The sequence below is a fragment of the Convolutriloba macropyga genome, chromosome 11 (assembly GCF_964194025.1).
Source record: "Convolutriloba macropyga chromosome 11, txConMacr16.3, whole genome shotgun sequence".
NCBI lineage: Eukaryota > Metazoa > Xenacoelomorpha > Acoela > Convolutidae > Convolutriloba > Convolutriloba macropyga.
Genome location: NC_134478.1, coordinates 24,321,917 through 24,346,911, shown reverse-complemented (window position 1 = coordinate 24,346,911; position 24,995 = coordinate 24,321,917). Strand labels below are relative to the sequence as shown.

The 24,995-nt window shown below is 36.6% G+C and overlaps 3 protein-coding genes across 4 annotated transcripts in view; 2 read left to right on the top strand and 1 right to left on the bottom strand.

Moving 5' to 3' along the window:
* Positions 1-2,210: 2,210 nt before the first annotated feature.
* On the top strand, positions 2,211-2,594 carry LOC142349078 (uncharacterized). Its single transcript, XM_075400490.1, has one exon. The coding sequence runs from the start codon at positions 2,211-2,213 to the stop codon at positions 2,592-2,594; it is 384 nt and encodes a 127-aa protein (XP_075256605.1).
* Positions 2,595-17,649: 15,055 nt separating this feature from the next.
* Positions 17,650-24,995, bottom strand: part of LOC142349647 (uncharacterized) — a 44,896-nt gene continuing 37,550 nt past the window's right edge. For both annotated transcript variants that reach the window (XM_075401362.1, XM_075401363.1), the window contains 2 exons: positions 19,212-19,437; positions 17,650-18,556 (listed from right to left, as the gene is read on the bottom strand). In XM_075401362.1, the coding sequence (XP_075257477.1) occupies positions 17,996-18,556; positions 19,212-19,437 (787 nt within the window). In that variant the 3' untranslated portion in view covers positions 17,650-17,995. The remainder of the gene's footprint in view (positions 18,557-19,211; positions 19,438-24,995) is intronic.
* LOC142349649 (elongation factor Tu-like) overlaps positions 20,209-24,995 on the top strand; it is a 317,975-nt gene continuing 313,188 nt past the window's right edge. Inside the window, exon 1 of the mRNA XM_075401366.1 lies at positions 20,209-20,237. The gene's annotated coding sequence lies outside the window, so the exon portion shown is untranslated. The remainder of the gene's footprint in view (positions 20,238-24,995) is intronic.

The following is a 24,995-nucleotide window of genomic DNA, read 5'->3' as shown; positions in this document are numbered from 1 at the left end:
TTTATCACTCTTATTCATTTGGATAGGTTTATGGCCAGTGTAATCAGAGAAAGTATCTATAAGGTGATATATAGTTTCATAAAGTTGACAAAAGATTTTAAATGTAGAAAAAGGTAGTAACTGAAAGTTTTCCTTTTCTTTTCCTGTTCATAGAAATTTAGAGTCTATTTTTCTCCTAGTTTCTCATGCTAAAAGAAGGGTATTAGGTTCAAAATACAGTTTTAAGGTTCAAAATACAGTTTTAAACTAAATAATAAAAAACACTGCCGGTTTCTTTCGAATACTTGTTTTTATAAAGAAAATTTTAATTTTTTTTTCAAACAAATTCGCATGATCGATTACGCATCGAATTTTACAACCCGTTTCTGACCATTCTAAATTTGAATTTTTTTTCATTTTTCAGCTTCCCCAGCTGCACTTCCCCTAATCCCGGGACTCCTCCAATCCAATATTTTTATTTTTGTTTTCTTGTTCATTTTTTTCTTTCAGTTTTTAAAAGTCTATCCTTCCCAACCTCAAAAAACATCGCAGTTTTTTTACATTAATCAAATATAATTTCTAAAAGTAATCTTTCTAACTATTTTCCGAGATGTGTAAAAGGAATTAAAAAGATGACCGGAAACAAGTTCGACCTTAAACACATTTGCCTTGATTTCTAAAATTGATCGAAAAAAACAAGTATAATCTGAAGGCATCATGAAAACTTCTAACCCTGTAAAAAAGATTCGTCTGAAAATGTTAGCTCATCAGACACTTGAGCTATAGTGAAAAAGAATTAAATGTGAAGCGATCTAATCGATCAAAAACCAATTTTCAAGAAATATTTTATACACCTTTGAATATAAAACTTTTGATCATAAATGACAAATTTTTTCAATTCAATTACGAAAGCTTAAAGGTAAAATGAAAGCTTTGGGACTACGCTCCATCTCTTTATTTTCCAACTAAGCTGAAAGTGATGAAGATAGCGCTCTTGATCTTGGTTATATTTGAAAAAGAGTTATATATCTGTCAGGTGTACCTCAAAGGGGTTTAAATAAACAAAGAAAAAATCAAAAAACTTATTGTTAACAAAAATTTGATTAACTTTTGAAGCAACTTAAGACAACTATTGCCCCTCATCTGTTCTGGCTCAAATAAGAAAAAAAACGTTTTTGTGTCGAATCGACTGGAAGCAACTAAAAGTGCAACTAAAACTAATGAATGGAATCATGTCCCAACTAATATTATTCCAGCCAACCATGGAACGCGTGGCCTTGAGCCATCAGAAATCTCGCCAATATGGCCTACAACACTACAGTTTTTGCAGGACACTGAAAATTCTTGGAAAGATATGAAAAAAGTTTTCAACCGTCGGTGCCGTAACCAGAAATGAAAAAATCAGTCAAACCTGTTCTAGATCTGAACCGCTTTTCAACATGAAATAGGCTATTTTTAACCCTCACAACTGATTTCAGTTTAATTTAAAGAGCTAAGAAGAATCGTTGCAACAAAAGTCAAAACACAAACAGATGATGTTTGTTTATGTCAAAACTTTCTGCTAAATTATCTCAAAACAAAGCTTTCTCTTCAACAATCAAAGCATTAAAAAGAACACAAAAATGGGACGCCAAAAACAAATTGAGAAACCTTAATCCAATAATTTACCAAAACGGACTCCTGCGATCTAATGAACGTCTTCTCTTTGCTCCAACAGAGTTGGAGAATGAAAAATGTCCAATAATTTTGGACGCAAAGAAAAAGATTGCGAGACTATACCTTAAGCATGCTCACAGAATTTGTGCTCACCAAGCAACGGAACCGGCCAAAGCTTTCATACAACAACGTTACAACGTAATAGGACTGCGAAAAACACTCCTATCAATAAAATACCGATGTTATTCGTGTCGCCGTTTCGACGCTTAGATTATACAACCAATATTGGCCCCACTTCCTGAATTTCTCTTCCCCACAGAAGATACCAAATTTCCGTTTGCCAACACAGGACTGGACTTTTTGGCCCGTTTTATATTGAAGACAAACAAAGCAAAATCGAGAAACATTTTAGACTTGTTTTTACATGCCTCGTTACGCGAGCAGTCCATTTGGAAACATGTCCAAATTTAAATACAGACACCTTCCTCAAAGCATATCAACGGTTCACCTGCCGAAGATGCCAACCTATATTATTGTACAGCGGTAACGGAAAAACATTTTTCGGCGCCTACGAAATGCTGATGAAGTCGGTGAAGGCTTTAAACAAAGACAAGATTTATAAAACCCTAGCTGCAGCCAAAATCATATGGAAATTTAACCCACCAAACAGCCCTCATTTTGATGCCGTTTGGGAGCACCTGATTCAAAGCGCCAAGAGGACACCCTTGATCATTCTAGGATCTAAGCGTCTCTCCTTCGACATCTTTGAGACAATAATGGTTGAAATTGAAGCATTCTTGAACTCCACACCCTTGACATACGTTGCCGACCAGCCTGAAAACGAAGAACCACTCAATCCTAACCATTTCCTCATTCAACGTCCGTACAAATTCCTGTCAACCGGAAACTTTGGAGATCAACAGCCAGCTAAATTCATGAACTGGAGGCACGTTCAGTAGTTGATAAACCACGTGCAGCGGCGTTTGATTAAGGAGTGCCTGCCGACATTACTCAAGAGACATAAAAAGAGACAACAACCAGCCTCCTCTGAAATTTGAAGATGTTGTTTGGGCACTCAAAGACCTGACGCAGAGAGCAGTTTGGCCTCTTGGGTGAGTTGTTGAAATATCCCCTGGATGAGACGGTGAAGTACGAGTTGCCAAAGTAAATACGGCTTGCGGATCGTTCGTGCGTCCAGTCGCCCGCCTCGCATGGATTTTTTCTCCGTAGTTTTTAATTCAATTTTTTCTCTCTGGCCTGAGGCATCATGAGCTACATCCAGCCCTTTTGATGTTATTACCCTTACAGTATTTTTATTTCCATTATTTAGGTTCAAGGACATCGGATCAAACGACAATCAAGATGATCTTTAACCCTTGCCCTCCTTTTAGGAGCATGTTCCCAATGACTTCTTGAACTCAAGAAAAACATAAACTATGCCAATGGTTTCCTTAACAACAAAAACTTGAGAGTGACTTTTTCCCAAAAACATCTGACAAGAGGTCGCAACCAAATAAGAGTGTGATACCTTTGAATAAATAATTACATATCGAAAGTCTTATGTGTACTAAATTATAAATTATCCACTATTTTTAATATCTATATCATGCATTGTATAACTAATGTTATGATGACTTTTATTATTCACATAAAATTATTCCCGCTAGTCTACTAAATTATTTCATAGAATGTTCACACTATTTTTATGTTAGTAATCATAATCTCAATTAATCTTCTGAATTCAAGATGTCTCTGCAATCACTCTTCATTTAGACAAGATAAAATTAGCCTGGATTCGCCTTGCGATTCCATTTAGTAAATTCAGTAAAACTCACATATTTACGGATTCGCTCCGCGATTCCACTTTAAATTTAAGACAACGTATTCATAACACTAATACAATTCAATTAGCCACAACATGGCGCAGTCAGCACTAAAGGAAAGCGGCAAATCTCTACTCGGAGTTCAACCTTTCTCGGAGAAAGCAACTCTAGAGCCCCCTCTTCGATGGGAGTACTGGAGGACACAACTTAAACTTGCGATTCTTCCTCGCGAAGGCATTGTAGCGGACATTCTCTTGGCCGACCCTCCAGATCATGTTGTTCTACCCCTGAACCCGCTTACGAAGACACAGTTGAAAATCCTACAGCACAATCGGAATGAGATCGACGTACCCGTAGCGAACAAGCAAAGACGGCGTGGAAAAATCACTGTTTAAGTATTGAAGCTATAGGCATGCTATGCGGAGACAAACCCTGGAAAATTTGCGATCGGAAATCATCCTCATTGATGTATTTGAGTCTCGCAACAGAAGGGCGACGACTTTTCAATTCAAAAAATTTGACTGTTAATCTAGATGAAATTTCAACAAGGAATCTCTGGGATGTCTTAAACACAATTTTCATTCGAATTCATAATATAATTTTCGATCGATACCTTTTTCTTACGTGAAAACAACAAAAGTGAACCAATTGAAAAATTCTACGGTCATCTCAGCAAACTTTCTGAAAATTGTGACCTGGTAGAAAAGGGGATATACCATTATCAGAGTTGTTTTTATTGCAAATATTCAAAATGAAGATATTCAAAAAGAGCCTCTAAAAAAACGGTGGAACCCGATAAGGCTTTGGCAATCGCAATAATTATTGAAATGGGCACCCTTAATCAACTTAAAATGAACGCAAGTAAATCCGAACTCAATTCCACAGTCAATCAAGTATAACGGATGCGCATCGCAAATGCTACTCCTCATTCAAACATGAGTTCTACTGCCCGGAAAAAAAACCTACACATTGCCATTTTTTTGCATCGTAATAAATGCCAAGCACGGGGAAAGCAATGCAATAATTGTGGATTTGAAAATCATTTCGCGAAAGCCCAAGGACTCTAGTTGATATCCAAAACCTAAACCGCGGGTCAAAAATGTCGAAAAAGATGATCAACCTGACGGTGTTAATCAAGTTTTGCCTAATTTTGATCCTGATTTGGAATCCAACTATTCATCAGATGAAGATAATTGTGTTGCCTCAGTATCTTCAGCGGATTCTACAAACCTTATAGAAGCAATCAATCTTCCTGTGGTAATCGGAAACACGACAACAAATGATTTCGTGGATTCAGGCAGTGTTTGCACCATAATAAATGAAACGGTGGCAAACTCAATCATTTTCCAAGACTCAAATTCGAAGTGGATACGCGAGGCGGCTCCTAAACAATTGAAAACTTTCTCTAATGAACTCATTCAAACGCTAGGTATACTACAAACGTCAATCCAAAGCAACAATTGGTACGCGAATCCAATTGAAATTCAAGTAGTGACGGATGGTCATCGCTCACTGTTGGGTAGAGATTTGTTCTCTGCACTCGGACTTTCAATTCAACAATCTAATAATCCAAAGACAGTTAATCAGGTAGAAAAACAACACTGTCCCATCAAAACGCAAAGTGCAACCATTTTCCTGGCTTAATCTCCAGAATTGGTAAGTCCAAATTACATACAGTTCGTCCAAAATTTCATAAATATTATAACCCAACACACCATAAAGGTCATCGTGTTCCTATAAACTTGTAACACAAAGTATCTGATGAATTGAAGAAACTCTCAGACCAAGGACATATCGAAAAATTACAGGAATGCTCCGATAAAAACTTTATTTCTCCAATCGTAATCACGATTAGGAAGGACAAATCGATCAAATTAGGTCTTGATTCAAAAGTCTTGAATGAAGCAATCCATAAAAATAAGTATCAAATGCCAAACATAGATAGTCTTATCGATTCTATTTCACATCACATCAACGATTCCAATCAAGGTGATAGTGTTAATTTTTCAACGATTGACTTAAAATATGCGTATAGCATATAATTAACTCACTACTACAGCAAAAGTAAATAATTACAAATGAAAATTCATTTCCAGCTTTAATTGTCACGCAAATCACTTGCTCAAAATTAAAGCTGCATCCGTTCCGCAAATTCAGCCACTAAATTCAAAGTTAAATTCAGCCACTAATCCTGATAACAAAGTAAACCATGTCACAATATCTGCTAATGAGTCCTCTCAAATCAACCCGTCTGCATCTCCGCAAACTCCCCGAGTGACATTCCGAACTCAATCGACGCCGAAAACGAACACGAGCATGAGCATCAACAATACTCAGACCTCTTCACCGCCAGAAAATCGAGACATTGAACTTTCCCGGGAAGAGATCTTTGAAAACAACTTGAATCAGCTCTTCACGAAGTCCTTCCTCGCAGTCCTCACGAGCGAGGATGCTGTACTAAAAGAAATCCGGGATTGTATACTCCAAGAGGCCGAGGCCAGATGCAAAGAGGTCAGCATATATATTCACTCATTCTGGAAGGACCTCCACGTGAAATCTGGCTGTCTTTGCGTCGACGAACGCGTCGAGATTCCGAATTCGATTAAAGATGCTGTACTCGAGTCGAACCACATGACGCACCCTGGTAGCTGGGGGATGATCTCCTTATCCCAATATGCATGGTGGCCATACATTCACAGAGAAATCCTCGCTAAAACTTCTGATTGTGTCCCATGTAGAGATATCGGTACGAATCTCAAACCTGTTTTTCCAGACCTAAATGGCATCCGCATAAATTATGTCAAGAACCTAACGAGGAAATTCAAATTGACTCTGGGGGTCCGATACTGAATCAAAAAGATAAAGAAATTTACTTTCCCACATGTATCAATCGTTATTCAATATATCCTACAGTTGACATTTTCGAAAAAGCTGATGGGACAAATGTAGCTAAATTTCTACGTGAATATGCATACAATCATGGAATTCCATGAACAATACGCTCAGACCAAGCAACCGGTCTAGTAGGTAAACAAGTCACAAATTACTGCAACGAAAACAATATTAACATTCTTGACGCTCCCGTAGGCGATCCAGCTACTGGATTAGTGGAGCGAATGATTCAAACAATAAAACGGCGCCTATCCTGTATGAAAGCTGAACACGAAGAAACATTTTCTACTTCCAATGCAATTAAACTAATTAATTCAGATCTCCGTTTAACAAAACAAAAAACTACAAAGATAACAACGCTTGAAGCTCATTTTGGTTGTCCCGCAAAAACTCCTTTAAAGAATATTAGTACTGTTCCATCAAGTTTAAATTTAACCTATGAAAAATAATTTGCCACTATTTAGATGCTGATACGGTACCCGCAGACGCCTTCCTTGACGATGCTGCGTGGATCAATCCCGATAGAAGTGACCTGGAAATTGAGTAAACTATGTGTCAGGCACAAAATGCATGCCGCCGCTATCGTGACTATGATAACAAGGAATAGCGTTTCATAATTCACCCGAAAATCTCCAATCCCATTCCCAGGACTGAGGCATCATTGGAAGTTAAACTTGCCCGAAAGCTTCCGAATAGGAAAACTGCGAAGAAACAGCTAGCTGGTTTGTATGAAGTCCTTAAACCCGGATCATACGTCACCAAATCCTCTCCAACAACAACTAAACGGTCACCGGTCAAAGTTAGGGACAGCGACCTTGCGAAATTTGTCACTAAAGCTGAACGAGCAACAAATCTTTGGACATATGGGCAACGTCGGCCAGCACCCTATGAACAGAAACTAAGATAGCAAACCACAGTAATGACTTGAAAAAACAAAAGACGGGAGAAGTTAAAATCCGTCATCGTCAGCGAGACACCACGTCAGTAGTCTCTTCTGTCAATTCAAATGTCACCCGTGCCCTAACATTTCGAAAACCTTCAAAGCCTCAACCAAAACGTCGTCGAACTACAAACTCGCTGAACAAACCTACCGGACCTACACCCCATGAACAGCCTGGACCCCCATTGGTACCCGCTCCTCTAGTACCAACACCTCACGAACAACCTGGATCGTCATTGGTATCCAACTCTCAAGCGCAGAATGAAGGCCGGAAGCGCAAACGGACCCAATTTTACGGTTTTTCGGAGGCAGACATTTCGCCAACCAGCTCATTAGCCTCTTCTAGCTTATCAAAGACAAAGAAGCGAAAGGCTGAAAAGCAAAACAAGAAAAGTACGGCAACCGAAGAATCGGTAGTAGCATTAATTCAGAATGCAGAGCAATCCCGAATTCCATCTCCACCAAGTCCCGATTTACAGATGGGACAATTATCACCACCCGATTCCCGAATCCGATATTATGAATATGAGCAAGAGAGAGAAATGTCAGTATGGGATGCCGAGAATGAAATTTAATGAAAAACTTTTAAAACTTTACAAACTGTCAAGAAGTGCTTCATTTAATTCACTTCATGTGTTCTATCTGAGAATCCAATTTAGTGTGTGTGTGTGTGTGTTTTAATTTATTCGTTACATTTATTCCTCATTTCCACATTCATAATTCTTTCATGCATCCAATCCAGTTTTAGTTGTGTTTTCCAATTTAAATTGTTGCATTTGCTTCTCAAATCCAATACTACAGTATTCAACAGCAAATTCGATGTTTGTGTTTTTAAATGTATCAATCTGTATTTGCTTTGCAAATCCAAATCCATAAAATTATGCCTTTTCGTTTATTCAATTTAACATTTGCGGCGCTTTTCCACCTAATGATTATGTCAAAAGTAATGCTCATTCTCTCACATACGTTTAATTTATTTTTGTTGTTCTTTTAAAAATTGTAAATACATATCAGTTTTTCCTGTCATGGGGGAAATGTGATGCCTATGGTTACATAATTATTTATCGAAACTCTTATGTGTACCAGATTAAAATTACCCTCTATTTTTAATGTCTATATCCTGCATTTTATAACTAAGGTTATGATTACTTTTATTATTCACATACAAAAATATTCCCGCTAGTCTATTAAATTGTTTCATAGATTGTTCACACTATTTTTATGTTAGTAATCATAATATCGATTAATCTTCTGAATTCAAGTTGTCTCTGCAATCGCTCTTCATTTACACAAGATAAAACTAGCCTGGATTCGCCTTGCGATTCCATTTAGTAAATTCAGTAAATCTCACATATTAACGGATTCGCTCCGCGATTCCACTGTAAATTTAAGACAGCGTATTCGTAACACTAATACAATTCAATTAGCTACTCTCAGCTATAACAAAGAGCAAGGAAAATTCTAGAATATATGTTTCATTACATAAGCCATCATCACGGTATCTTTCAATCTAATTTCCAGGAAGATGCAAAAAATTTCAAGGCCAAGTAAACATTTCAATTTCTATAGTAAATTCTTCCCCTTTTTTTGAGATTGTTTTCTGTAGTTTTCTGTACAAAAATCTTATCATAACTGTTATTCCTCTGGATAGTTTTTTGGCCAGTGAAATTGGAGAACTTACCTGTAAGGTTTCATAAAATTGACAAATGATTTTAAATGTAGAAAAAGGTAGCAAATGAATGCTTTCCCTTTTTTCCTGTTCATAGAATTTTAGCGTCTGTTAAGCCTTGCCTTTCGTTTCCCATGCTCAAAAGAGTCAGAAAAACGGTTTTAAAACAGTGAAGAGTAAAAAAACTCCGCTGATTTGTTTTGAATATTTACATTTTTTTACAACGCTTCTGCCTAATTCTTTTTCTATGACCCCCCCCCCCCCCTAAGTCAAATGGTCTTACCTCCGGGTGTTTATGCAGTGCCATCAGATGGAAAGAATTGAATGGATAGAAAAAAATTAAATCCTCAGTCACAATTGTTGGGACCACCTTCGACAATGTTTTTCAAAATATCGCTTGATGAAGTTTTAAATGATGTCAAAAATCCCCAACTGAAGCGGAAAATGAATTTTCTAAAGATTTTTTAATTATATTTATTTTTAGCTTAATTCGAAATAAAATTTCAGTATTTTGCGGAAATTCAGGAAATCTTCTCAAACATAACTTCGGCTTTTATGACTTGAAGTACCGAACATAAGATGTCCGCTGAACTGGACTATTATCAAATCAATGCAAGTTAGAATAAACCATCATCAAAGTCAAATTCAATCTCATTTCCGGGAATTTGCAAAACATTTCGTTACAAAGTGAACATTTCAAATTCTATTGTATTTTCTGCCCTTTTTCTCTGAAAACATTGTTTGGGTCTTTCCCATTATAGCCCCTCATAAAATTATAGCCCCCATTATGGTATATATACCATGATTGGGGGGGGGGGCTATAAATTACATGCCCACTAAGCTGGGGGGGGGGGCTACAATGGGAAAGACCCGATTGTTTTCCATAGTGTTATGTACAAAAAGGTTATCACTTTTTTTCATTTGGGTAGGTTTATGGCCAGTGTAATCAGCGAAATTATCTATAAAACGGTTTATAATTTCAAAAAGTTGACAAAAAAATTTTAAATGTAGAAAAAGGAAGCATTTGAATGTTTTCCTTTTCTTTTCCTGTTCATAAAAATTTACCGTCTATTTTGCTCTGCGTTTCTCATGCTAAAAGAAGGGTTTTCCGTTGGTTAAGTTCAAAATACGGTTTCAAACTAAATAGTAAAAACACTGCAGATTTCTTTCGAATACTTGTCTTTATAAAGTTTTTAATTTTTTTTGAAAAAAATTCGCAAAATCGATTACAAGTGTATGCATCGAATTTTTCAACCCGTTTCTGGCCATTCTAAATTTGAATTTTTTTTCATCTTTAAGCTTCCCCACCTGCGCTTCCCCTGATCGCCGGACTCCTCCAGTCCAATGTCTGTTTTTGTTTTCTTGTTCATTTTTTTCTTTCAGTTTTCAAAAATCTGTCCTTCCCAACCTCAAAAAACATAGCAATTTTTTTACATTTATCAAAATTAATTTCTTATGGCTACTAAAGTAATCTTTCGAACTATTATCTGAGATGTGTGAAAGGAAATAAAATGATAAACTACGCCCCATCTCTGTATACTCCAACTAAGCTGAAATTGATGAAGATAGCGCTCTTGATTTTGGTTATATATGAAAAACAGTTATATATCTGACAGGTGTACCTCAAAGGAGTTTAAATAAATAAAGAAAAAATAAAAAACTTATTTTAAACAAAAATTTGATTAACTTTTGAAGCAACTTAAGACAACTATTGCCCCTCGTCTGTTCTGGCTCCAATGGAAGCTTTTGACAACATCGCCACGGAGGCAGAGTAAGAGCTGCAGAAAATCACCCGGCTAAGTTTTGTCCTGATGCTTTTTATCACGTCATAATATGGCTTCGTTTTTCATCCACTAATTCTTGCTATCAACTTCTATAAGACTTTCAACGCTTACAGGCTAGCTCTCCCAGTACGAGGAAAACCAATGGACAGAAAGTGTCCTTTTAAATTTCAATTAATCTTTTTTCATACATCTATTCCGTGAGGATCGTTTGGTATTCGTACGAATACGGTATAGTTGGAAGGTTTCTGTTTCGCAACCACAGGTTATTTGGCGTATATCTCTCACGCTTTCAGGCGCAAGTGGCGTTTTTACATAGATTTTATATCTGTGCTGCAGAATCTGACAACAAGGCTCTATTTCAATATCATCACATGCTTCATCAAGCAAATTGGAAAAGAAGGCCCGTATATCGTTGTCTGATGTGGGTATAGCCATTTTTTGGGCAATCAAGCGCATGACCTACAATCAATTTTTCTCTGCATGCATAGGCCGATGAACTTTTCACAGAATGTCAGCCTTGCCTAAGGGTAATGCCATCTCTGTGATATCCGCTGACTACAACAGAATTGTTTTTGTTTCAACAGGAGCATCTTCAGCTGATGTGACCATCCCCTTACTTTTGTAACACTTAGAGAATAAGCCTCTGCTTCATCAATGATACCTTTAGCTTGGAAAATTTTTGGCGAGCCTGTAACTGCGTCCCTTTTCTGTTTTTTTCAGAACAGCAGTTTTTTATGCAGGACAATTGGACGCCTATAATGGTTTACAGAGTTGAAGAGATGTTTGATACTGATTTGCCCTGTCGTCAGGACAATTTAGGCCACTTTCTCCCACAGGACGACAGGAGATTTTTTTTCAACTCAGCGTTGGTCGAAGAATTGCTTTCCATTGACGGTTTCAATTTGTTTTCAAACAAATTATCTGCGTCATGAGATGTGTAATTAGAGTCATTCTTGCATTAAGTGTAAACCAATGTTGGAAACCAAATGTGTAAAAATTTCAGCCATTTTAGGGAAACACCCAATTCTATTGAGCCAGTTTTCGGAGAAGGATCAAGCAGTTCTCAAAAACTTTTGAGAGTAATGTGTATATGGCATGCCCCGAACACAGAGAAAAAAATGATTTAAAAGATTTTGAACAATCTCTAATACCCTTATCATCGAATGGGTCTACGGCTATTTCAAATTGTTCTTTTGTTTATTTCAAAAAGAAATTCCAGTAAAGAGAGTTTACCCTATAACAAAATACAGTTTTTTTCAGGCCTAAACCAAGATGTTTTACCAAGATAGTTTGCCATAAAATTTTAATTTTTTCTATTAGAAATCTATTAGCTAATAATAATAACTGATTACTAATGATATCATTATCCATTAATTTCTTTAAAATCTTATTGCTTTGTTCACAATTGTAACTGGCTTCAGGCATCTTTATAACATGTGTTGTAATGTTACCTCTAAAAATTTGTGAAGAACAAAATTTACAACTAATTTTTTCTGCCAAACATTGTTTACATATACTATTATTCTTATCAAAAAATGCTACAGCTTTTTGATGTAACGTTCACTAAATGTTTTAACACTTTCTATATTGTTTTTATCATTGATATTCGCTTTACTATTGCCATTAGCTTTACTATTGTTATATCATTATTACCTGCGAAGCAAGTTCCTTGATTGGCTCTATCATTGACGCTATGATTACTTTTATCATTGTTATTAATTTTATTATAACAATAATTTTTAACAAAAACATCACTTAGTTAATTATAACCACATTTACAGCTGCTCATTTCATCTCTTAACCTATAATGAATAATAAGATTAAAAAGTCCCTCTCATATGAAATCGTAAATTAGGCATTTAATTATTATTTATGTATTTATTTATAATCTCATTATTTAGTTTGCTTATTAAGTCATCCTTTAAATATTCGCTTAGATGCTCACATGGGCTTTCTTTTCATCAATTTTTTATCATCACCACTATCAACTTTAACCCACCAACAATTGGGTTTATCAAAGACAAAATCCTTTCTCTGATCATTATCAGCATCACAATAAACAAAACATCTACCGTTAACTACTGTATTAGTTATAATTATTATACTACTTGCAGCAATAGCTAAAAGACCAGCTGTTTTAATCATACTATCTGGAGACATATAACTATATTTTGTTAAAAACCACAGGCGGTACCAGCTAAAAAAGGAAACCAGGCCATCCATTTAGCTTTAACAAAAAGTTTTGTTGAAATTTCCTTTTGTGCTATAATGTTTTAATGCTCAAGATATTTATTGAAATAAAATATAAAATTACCTTTGTTAATAATGTCTCTATCTACACTTCTACATTTCATCTATCTATCTTTCATTCATTGTTTTAGATATCGTATTATTCTCTCTATATCACTATGATAAATCATCTTTTCAACTAACAGCTTCCATATCTATTGAGCTTATCTTCGAATCATATAATATATTTCTATTTCCATCAAAAATAATAAATGATTCATTTTTTGTTTCATATTTAACTACACCATAACGAAGCTCTTCTGCAAATCCAGATTGACAATTACAATAGTGAACGCTTAAATTAACAAATGCTTAACTGAAAATGTTCACAACTAAAGATATTTTTAAAGTTTTTAGATAGATCAGGTACATTAAAGGTTGTCATTTAAACAGTATGTCCTTTCCACATTATCTATCTGGGCAGGCATGTGACACATTACTATCATTTGAATATTATAATGTCTACCTTGTGCGGAATAACACTGTGTAGTTTTTATTTAACTTATCTCCAAAATCCTCAAGTACAATTACGCAATTCGTGAATTCAGACACAATTTTTAGAGTGATCAGTTCAATGTTACACATAGTATAATTGCCGCCTATCTTCAAAGCAGGTTCCCTGATCTGCAAAGCAGGTTCCCTTGTCCAAACATTTTCATCCTTTAAGACTATAAATATAGCTCTGTCTTCATGGTCTTCAACTAAATGTAAATACTGTCTAACAAAAAAGGCTTTACCAGTAGATGTGTCACCATAAACAATGGTGTGTAGTGTTGACTTTTTTTCTCAATTTCTACTAATTTTCTATCTTTATATACGTTAAATACTTCAGCCAGGTTTGTAATTTTTACTCGGTATTGAATCATATACGATATAACTTAATACAAATATTGAAATAGGAATAATAATCATTTTCATTATATATATATATATATATATATATATATACCTATATATATATATATATATATATATACCTATATATATATATATATATATATATATATATATATATATATATATATATATATACATATATATACACATACATATAAATACATATATATATATATACACAGATATATATATATATATATATATATATATATATATATATATAAATATATATAGAAAATAATTATTCTAACACTTAAAGAAATTATTAATAAATATAACATTGAAAACAAAACCATGAGTTATAATGAAATAGAGGAAATAAGTAGAAATATTAGTCTAATTGCAATTGAAATTGTAATGAGAGATCAGACACTGGAAACCATAAATAATGATGAGCATGATATTATTATCAATTTACACCCAACTGTTTGTTCTCATTGGGTTAGGTTAAAAAAGAGGGAATTCTACAGCTCATTACTTTGATAGTTTTGGATAAACACCGCCAACATGTTTACTGAAATATATTAATGTAGGCTCTGATGAAAGAATACAAGAATATGATGAATCTTATTGTGGTGCTTGTTTACGTATGATACACATTGATCATATATTTAAGATCACGATTGCACCTAATATTCTAATTAAACACAGTAAAACATTAGTTTATATGATGAATGTCATTGCTTAGGTTGTAGTAGTAATAGTATTAGTAATATCAATGGCAATAATGACAGTAATATCTATGGTGATAGTAATATCTATAACAATGATAATCGTAATAATAAAAGTAAAATCTATGGTGATAAAGTCATGTTCAGTGTCTTTTATTGGAGAGTTACTGTTTTGCACGTGTTTTGGACAAAGTCAAGTTCCCACTCTTTTGGCAGGAAGTGTTTTAAATTTTCTAATATTGGCTTCGGCCATCTTGAAATGATGTATCATCAACAGGCTCCGGGGACAGGAAACAAATAAATTGAACCAAAGAAGGGGCGAAAGATGTCACCATGAGATCAAAGGGCAGGTCACGTTGTCTAGATTTCGGTTCCGAGAAAAAATGAGCAAAACACGGCTGTTCAGCCAAAACACGTGCGAGACCGGCAACGGGGCGGACGTACGTTCCTTTAGCCGTTTCTACCTTGACAACGCGTAGAGATCCATTTTTTCCAGGCCACGTTTTCACAATTCGTCCCAGAGGCCATATCCCCTGCGGAGTGAGGTCTTTGAGGATCCACGCCAGGTCATTGACTTCCAACGAATCACTTTTTTTGGACCATTTCCGTCTCTTCGTTGAAATGGGAAGGTACTCTTTAACTAGGCGTCTCTAGACGTGGTTCATTAGCTGCTGTACGTTTTTCCACGACATAAAGGACGCTGGCATAGTCGATGAAAAAACTCCTGGTGGCAGTGAATTGTAAGGTCTGGGGTGATGGGTTCTTCATTGTCTGGTACGCCAGCCACATGTGCACCAATTCAACAATTAGACCAAATAATGAGTTTGTGGTTTGATAACTTTACGCGACGCGAATTTCTCCAAAAGAGTTCCACTATATTTTTGAAGCCAAATCTAGCTTTATGATTTTTCGTTTGAAAAAAAAAGAAAACTCGGACATGAGAACGTAAACCGTTTTTTTCTCAACAGATTCAAATAATTGCTAGTTTTATTTATAAAGTTTTGAGCAATAAACTTAGATTGACTAAATAATTGTTACATTAGACCAAGGACTTTTGCTTTTGTTAGTTATTCAAAATTATATTCCAGGTGTTTTTTGGTTATTCAATTGAACGATACCCTACCCCGTTGTGTTTCTGAGGCAAAGAATAGAAAAGCATCACTTCAATCGGAATTAGAAAAAAGGCGATGCATTCGGGCAACACGCTCCGCTACTGAACACAATTTAGGTAGCTTGCACAGAAATTTTTTTGTAGTGAGATCTTTTCTGTTGAAGGGTTTCTTTTATCTTTGATATTTTGAACACCAAACTATAGAATCTTTTTTGTTAAGGTAATATATGAAACTATTCTTTAATCATCAATCTTCATCATCCTTACAGTTGACGTCTGAAACCAATTTTTCTACTGTGAAAGTTGCTGACTGCTGTGACCTTTTGCAAAAAACTTCCTTCATCTACTTGGTAACGTCTGTAACCAGGGAAAAAGGGACTTCAACTGTAGCTGCGTAGACAGATGACAAATTGAAAGAAAATCTGAGCTTTGTAGAAGCAATTTTGCCATAAATATTGATCAAGATTTTGCTATCTGAGTTGGAAAATTGCAAGAAGCGTACAAAAGGATCTTGCTGATCAGCTTGCTTTTTTAATCAATTAAATATATTTGCAAATATTCTGACTCATTTAGCTTTCACATTTCAAGTAATTAGCAAAAGCAGCAAAAAAACTTTTTTGCTTAATGAATTTAATGCTGCTGCTTTAAACTAGCAGAGCTTTTGTTCCCACTAAAGTTGCAGCCATTCAACTAGAGAGAGAAATCAAGGTTGTATGGAAAGTTGAAAAAGAATCCAACAAATTTTAATATCTGATTCTGAAAAGGTAAAACTTTTCTATCAAAAAAATATGACACTCAATTTTTGTTTTTGTTGCGCCTGAGTTTTAACTGCTGCCATTTTTTTTTATCGAATATTAGCAAAACAATCAGTAACTATTTGTCCGAAAGTTTGAAATATTGCCAAAACTTCCAGAAAAATAACCGTTAATTCTTTGCTCAGGCTATGCTAAGAAAAATCGAGTTTTTGAATCACAATTTTTAAAGGGGGAACGGAACATCTTAGTTGACGTCTCAGACCTAGGGCGATCATATGCGGTACCGTCTGAAACCGCAAAACAAATGGCTTTGCCTTCTCAAGGTGACCACTGAAACCTAAATTTTCCAAAAATGTCAGTTTTTATTTTTTTTTGCTAAGAAAATATCAAAGAATACCCATTGTCATTGAAAACCCATTGTCATAGAATACCCATAGTCCCTTGTTTTATCCACTACTGTAGAACACCACCGTAGGCAGAATTCCGCCAACAAATAAAGCTTATAGAATTCCAGTAATTGTATAAATTGTAATTCCACCAGCAAACTCATCGATTTACTCAAATTATGTTGAATAGAGCGGGCGGAAAAAGACAGATGCTTCTGAGCAAGAAAAGATATTTAGCAGAAGGATTGCAAAAAAAATTGCAGAGAAAATCACCAAAAAACTATGTACTCTGTGTAGAGAACACGTTTCTAGTAATGTAAATTCAGTAAGATAAAGTCATGTTCAGTATCTTCTATCGGAGAGTTACTGTTTTACACGTGTTATTTGGACAAAGTCAAGTTCCCACTTTTTTGGCGGGAAGTTTCAACTTTTTAATATTGGCTTCGGTCATCTTGAATTGATGTATCATCAACAAGTGTATCCCTTTTTTTCACAAGACAGACAAAAATGCACTTGAACAAGAGCTCCTGAAGTTGTTTCAGATCAATTCCACCATTTTTTAAAAGCGCTCATAATTCCTTCAACAGGAGGTGGAACAGTTTTTGAATGGGTAGTTAGCCAACCAAAAGTAATATTGATTCAAGATCTGTGTAGTGTATGAATTCTTTGTGCTAGTCATACATCCATCAGTCGTCCGATGCATAAATTCGCTGACTTTAACAATGGACCCCCAAAATAACCCTGGAATGTCTCACGGCACCAGCTGAATTTAAAAAAAAACTAATCCCGAAAAGAAATAGATTAGCAATAATAAATTACATAACAAATGAATAACTAACACTAATTCCATGTCGTGATATAACTTTGATATAAATGAAGCAATTGCTTCTCTGAAGAGGTCAAATAGGTTGTTCTAATCAATTAACCCTTTGATAACTAACTTTAATCTAATTCATTGCTTATCATTTCAAAGAGAATCAGAAATACCGTAAATCATTGAAAAAGCATCACAATGTATGACGTACTCGATCTAAAGAGGGCTTGAACATAATCAGTCTCGATTAGGCAACAATAATAACAGAAATGGACGGTTAATAGGTAAAACCTGATTTTAGGGACAAAACAAACTTGGAAAAAATCAATTTAATTTGTTTCATCGAGTTCATTTTCCGATACAATCGTGTTGACGGTAGATTTTCTTTGCCTTCTTCTAGAGCAACGCGGGCACTCTTGCTTTCTGTAGTTTTCGTAGCACCTCTCGTGGTAAGTACTCTCACAAGTTGGACACACGTGAACATTATCATCGAAGGGGAAAATAACTGCACCTGAATCGCACAATTCACAGATGAATCCTCGATTCTTACAAATTTCGCAATCGCGGCGAATGTGGTTTGAAAACAGATCGTATATCTTTTGAAAAGTGGTTAACAGCGACTTGTTTTCTATATCAACTAAATCTTTGAGAGAAAACATGTGTGAATTTTCCACAAAGTGCTGTCGATTTTCGAGTAGCAACAGAAGTCGTTTTGATGAGGCGTTTCGACATCCCACAAAGTAGCTCTTCATTTTGAGGATATCTTTGCGCATATTGTTCACAGTTCCCAGTTCTTCAATGTGGTTGTAGAGAGAAGGGTTCAGGTCAGATATGTTGACAATGGCTTTCCTGTACACCATCTGAAGGTATGCATGCCAGTAGCGACTGACCTAAAGAGAAAACTAGCATTGCCAAAATATTGATAGAACTGTTTGGATAGAAAGCAGAGAGACGTCAAATATAATTAACCATTATGTCTAGAGAAAACTTTAGATTGTTTAGAGCCAATAAATAAATTCAGTAAATCTTAGCTTGGTGCTATTGTGGTATATTAAAAATGTTCCGAAACTAAAATTCTAAAACCAAATTAACAGCGGTTGCGATCTCTTGTGACCTTTTGTTACTTCAATGAGAAGTAAAATTTGATTGCTCACCCCTCTCATTAGGTTAAGATAAAAAGATACAGTAGTTGAGAAATATGTAATAGCGCATTTTCGAATCAAATGTACCTACCTAATACCCTTTATACAAAGATTCAGTTTACTATTTTCTCAAATGAGACATAAATTGAGACTCCAATGTATATAAATTGTGAAGTTAAGTAGCTGATATAAATTTAACAGCATAACATGGCACAATGCTTCACGAGGACAGCTTTCCTGTGTTATTAATTGACTCTCTGAACTGAAAAAAGAACTCGCAATAAAGGATAATCGACACGGTTAATGTACATATATTGCCACAACATCATTAGTAGACTTATAGACAAAAAACATTGAAAACCCGAGCTCCATTTTGATAAAAAGCAGTACAAATGTCACAAACTCTGTAGGGTCTGAAGTCCCAGTTGAAGACAACTCTGGCTGGGATGACCATGAGATCGTTCCAGTGGCAGTTGCCACAGTAGTAAAGGCCAGAGTAGTCACACAGCAGAGCCTCTCCACCTCCAGTGACAGCTGCTGCACTCTTCACTGAAGAGAGACTGCTACTGCTGCCACCAATGTTACAAGTCACTGAGTTGCCTCCAATCAAACATTTACACTCCGCACACCTGTACAAAAACACGACTTCAAAACCAATTGATCTTAACCAGAAGTTGCATTTACACAAAACAGGTGCGAATGAAAAACTATGTGTACCAAACCATCTTCATGTCAACAAGACAACAAACAAAAGTTACAGTGAAAAAACATCTCCAAATGGCCGAAGTTTTTTCTTGTATCTACTATTTATTTGTTATTCATTTATTCTGTTATCGTGAGAACCTTCAAAACACAACAAACTATGTACAATATACAATATAAAATACTCTTAAAAAATGACATGTCAGAAAGCCAACAGAAGGCTTGTAGAAGGCCGCCTAAGAAGAAACCAAACAGTAATTAGGCATCAAAACAATTACGCAAAATAAAATTGTAAGGTCTACTCAAAAACAAATTTTAAACTATTAATACTTATACTTAAATCATAAAGGGCAAGATCAGAATAAAATTGCTAATAAAAATTGGGCATCATTTGACCACGGGAGCACAATTTTGACAACTTGAGCACATTTGTTCTATGTCCAAAATTTTCAGCAAAGAAATTTTGTGATTAGCTGATTTTACTCATTGAAAACGCAATGATAAGATCTCATAAGCTTCAGACATAGGCCTCTCACGCCGAAGCATTCAAGTTCGCATAACAAAAGGTCGCCCTTAACAGTATCAAAGGCGTGCCCAACTCTAAAAGTACTGAAAGAGCCCTCTTGAGTTAGTTGAACTTAAGTTTTCGGTAAACTCCACAGCAGCTTGAATTGTGTTATATTTAGCTTTAAAACCAAATTGTTGTGATAAACTTATTAAATAGATTTGATATGCTAAGTCTTGCAAGAAAGGTCTCTCCGTGGAGAGAATTTTAGAGGCAAGCATTGTATGTCCCTATCACCCGAGTGTTTGGAGAACAGGAACAACTCAGCCCTCCATGCGACCCCGCTTCACAGCTCCCCTTCTCCATTGGGACGTCAAGAACCTTGTGCTCGGAACCTCAAGGACGAAATACATTAAGGGCAGTGATATCGGCGCAACAATACACTATTTTCGCGGTGCAAATATACGGGACCTCATTGATGTTGTGCAACAATACTACCCTCTAAATATTCGCTCTGTGACCCTAATTTTTGGCTTCAATGATCATTCTACAGAAAATTTTCATTTCATTGAATGTTATAGACTCCTAATTGAACTTATTAGATACAAATTCAACCCATCAGTCCTGATAGCCCCAAAAATCATCCCATCAACAAAATCGTTTGATAAACCATAAGCTATATTTGAAAAATTGAGCGATTTATAAATTGCTACATTACTGTTTCCCTCATGTTACCTCGCCCTCTTTTAATCTATCGCCTTTCATGTTTTGCAGTGATGGTGTTCATTTTTCTTATATTGGTAATCGAGTATTCTCATCTATACTTCATTCTTTAATAGTTTTCGTTAACTAATTCACCAATTTATCCTCCTTTCCTCGACAACCCGTTCCCATGTCCGAGCAGACGCACTGCTCGAAGTGTCTCAAACCCCTCAAGAAGAGGGGTATATGGTGTTACTCATGCGGTACCCATATGCATGTCCAATGTAGCGGACTTCGATATGCGCGAGAACACCATGACAACTTCGAATGCGAAAACTGCCCCAGCGCACGCACACACGAGGCGTTAATCACCGAGACATCAACAAGCATGAACGCAAACATCGCAGATTCCCATACCCATGCATCCCATACCCATGTCACCCAAACCCCTGCCCCCCATACGCCTGATTCTCTCACTGCTACCAACTTCTGGTCCAATCTAACCACCGGTAAGAAAGAAACGCTCAAAAACGTTTACCGAGAAATTGTTCATTGGAAACCCGTCTTTTTCATTTTAAGCAAAAATGAAATTGGCTATCGCTTTGTCGAGTCGCTCAGCGTTGCATTGTCACAATGTGAGACTATTAACCATAATAGTGAAGCTGGGATGTTAGCCGCTATGGTCATGCCCCATCTCATCCTCGCTAGAACAAAAAAGGGCAACGAGGGGATCAGTAAGTAAAATCATAGCTAGGCGATTCGACCTCTGGATACATTGCGAATTTGAATTATTATTTCTAGAGGCGAATGCACTACAAGACAGACTTACAAAATCGAAGTCTAAACATGAAACAAATGAATTCAAACTATTCGACAAAAACATCGAAACTGGAAAAGTCTCGAATGCACTAAGATGTCTAACCGAAGAATCGAAGGGCGGTGTCCTACCCCTAAATCAAAAACTGGGAACGAAAACAGTAATGGACATAATAGTTGAAAAGCATCCCGCCCCACAGACTGCAAACCTTGACTACGTTGTGAAAGACCCCCATTTAAATACATTTCCCTATCACCACTCTATATTTGATCGCATCAACGCATCTGCAATACGTAGATCGGCCATGAAGACACACGGCAGCCATGGTCCCTCAGGATTAGATGCAAATGAATGGAGACGCATCCTTACATCGTTCAAATCTACGTCAAACGACATTTGCAAGTCATTGGCAAAGTTGACTATTTTGATTGCGACACACGAGTTGTGCTTTCTTGATGCATACAATAGCTCTAGGTTGATACCACTCGATAAATGCCCTGGTGTACGGCCCATAGGCGTTGGTGAGGTAATGCGACGCATCATTGGTAGGGCCATTGTTACGTGCGTCAAAAATGACCTCAAATTCCTCGGAGGTAATCTCCAACTTTGCCTTGGTCAAAGATGCGGCATTGAACATGCCATTCACTCTCTACGTGAGGCCTTCGAGCAACCGGAGACACAGGCCATCCTCCTTATTGATGCGAAAAATGCCTTCAACAGTTTGAACAGACTTAGCCCTAAAAAACATCGAAGTTCTTTGTCCATCTCTTCATCTGGCTTTATCCAACTCTTATAAGACCCCATCTAATCTCTGTTTCTCACAAAGTTCTGCAATCCCGAGAGGGAACTACTCAAGGCGACCCACTTGCAATGGCAATGTATGGACTAGCTATTTTGCCCCTCATCGAAAAGGTCTCCGACGACAACCTGATTCAAAAATGGTACGCGGATGACGGAAACGCCGCCGGATCGGTCGAAGCGCTGAAAGTCCTTCTATCGAAGTTGAAACTGCATGGTCCTCCATTCGGTTATAATGTTATCAAATGCCATCTTATCACCAAAGCAGGGTTCGTCAATGACGCAAAAAACGTGTTAAAAGGTGAAGAAGTAGATATTATTGATGGATCAAGAGTCCTTGGATCTGTTATCGGAAACGTGGACTCATGCAGACAATACATAGAAGATCAAAAGCAAAACTATCTACGTATATTGCAAAAAGGAGCCAAACACGCGAAAATTGCACCTCAAAATGTGTACAAATGCTTGACGAACTCTGTGCAGCATAAATTAACCTTCTTATCGAGGACAACGCCAGACACGTTCGACTTGTTGGAAGAAGCCGAGAAAGTTGTCAATGATCACCTAATCCCTAACCTTGTATGTAACACAAATTATGACGAGACCTTTCGCGACATTTTCACTCCCCGTACGCGAAGGTGGACTCAACATCACCCTGATGATAGAATTCTCAAATACGAACGTTCAAAAACCATTTCAGAGCCGCTATCCCTCGGGGACGTATCAAACATCGAGTCCGAACAATTAAAAAGAGTTGCGAAGATCAGAAAAGATAAATCAGTGAAAATGATTGAGAAAAAAACCAGCATTAAAAACTGTTTGAATGCAAAAAAATGTATGCAATTGATATAGCCTTTAATGCCATACCATTGAAAAAGTATAACTTCAATCTGTGCAAGTCTGAATTCCGAGATGGTATTGCTCTTCGGTATTGTTGGGAGCCCCCCAAACTTGCGTCGAACTGTGTTTGTGGCGAGCCGTTCACAGTTGCCCATGTCCTTTACTGTCCCAGAGGCGGGTATACCCACTTAAGACATAACGACATCCGTGACTCTTTCGCCAATCTGCTTGAGGAAATTTGTTTTGATGTGAAATCGAGCCTAATCTTCTGCCGTTGCAAGGTGAGTCCTTTGCAAATAAAACTACCAGCATTGAAGATGACGCACGATTGGATATTAAAGCCAATAGCCTCTGGGACAGCAGATTCACAAACACGTTTTTCGATGTCAAAATCTTCAACCCCTTTGCCAAAAGCTGCCCGAAAAATATCGAAGACGCGTATAGCTACCATGAAAATATCAAAAAATTGAAATACGATCCCCGAGTTATAAATGTTGAGAAGGGCACTTTCAGTCCGTTGATTTTTTCTTGAACAGGAGGAGCAATTATGTTCTGATAATTTTTATCTCACTTTAAGTTGATTGCTGGTTTGTAGCAAACCCTTCGCTGTACCCAACCTTCTCTCATCTCCTTTTTAAATTCGTTCTTTTTCTTAACTGATACCGATTGAACTAATTTTTGCCACCATTTTTGTAAATACTGTTCTCGACCTTTCTGTAACTGTTCTGATTAAACCTCACATACATTTTGTCTATATGCTTTGTAGTTTGTTCCCTTCTAATTTAAATTTACATTCCTTTAAAACCAAATTGACTACAAATAATTCTCGAAAATAATTTACCAATATAGTGTAAAGGATCATGGAAATTGTCATCCAATTTGCAAAATCATTCACTGTGCTTTCTTTAAAATGTGGGAAAACTTAGATTTAGAGTTTGGAAAATAAGCAAGAGAACAACGTTGTAACAATTTAAAGAGTGTAGGCGCAACAAACTCAGAACTTAGTCTCCACCTACTCGCACGTTTCAGCGTGGTAGTCGGTACTGTAAAAAAAGAGCTAGAATCTGCTTTTTCGAGAAACCAAGAAATCAGCCAACACAAGATTCACCATTTCTGAGACAAAAAACAAGGGCCATTTCTGGCACCCATTCGGGCTCGAACCAATGCCCCTCGCTTCACAGCCGCAGGTCTATTCACTTGGGCTACCGACGCCTGTTACTGCTGTCTATCCGTAGTGGCTACATACGAAAATTGGTCGATGGCTTTTTGTCTCGCTTGTTTTTGCTAAGCCGTATGCTTAATGAGCAAAAAAAACATTTACAGATCAGGCACTTAAGCATGGTTGTATAGGCTGCATGTTTAAGGATCGTTAAAACATGTGAAGATAGGAGCGTTGTTAACCGTTGCGTTCAAGTGCGACGTACATTTAATTTATTAGATATAGAAGAATCGATAAGAAGGAAAATAAAGAAGGGAGCAAGAAGGAAACACAGTAGTGGATGAAAAACAAGATTCACCATTTTTGAGACAAAAAACAAGGGCCATTTCTGGCACCCACTCGGGCTCGAACCCATTCCCCTGACTTCACAGCCGCAGGTCTAATCCCTTGGGCTACCGACGCATGTTACTGCTGTCTATTGAATCGGCCCCATACAAAAAATATTGGTCGATGGCTTTCAGTCTCGCTTGTTTTTTCTAAGCTGTGTGCTTAATGAGCAAAAAAAAAAACATTTGAAGATCAGTCACTTAAGCATGGCCAGGTAGGCTGCATGTTTAAGGATCGTTAAAACATGTGAAGATAGGAGCGTTGCTAACCGTTGCGT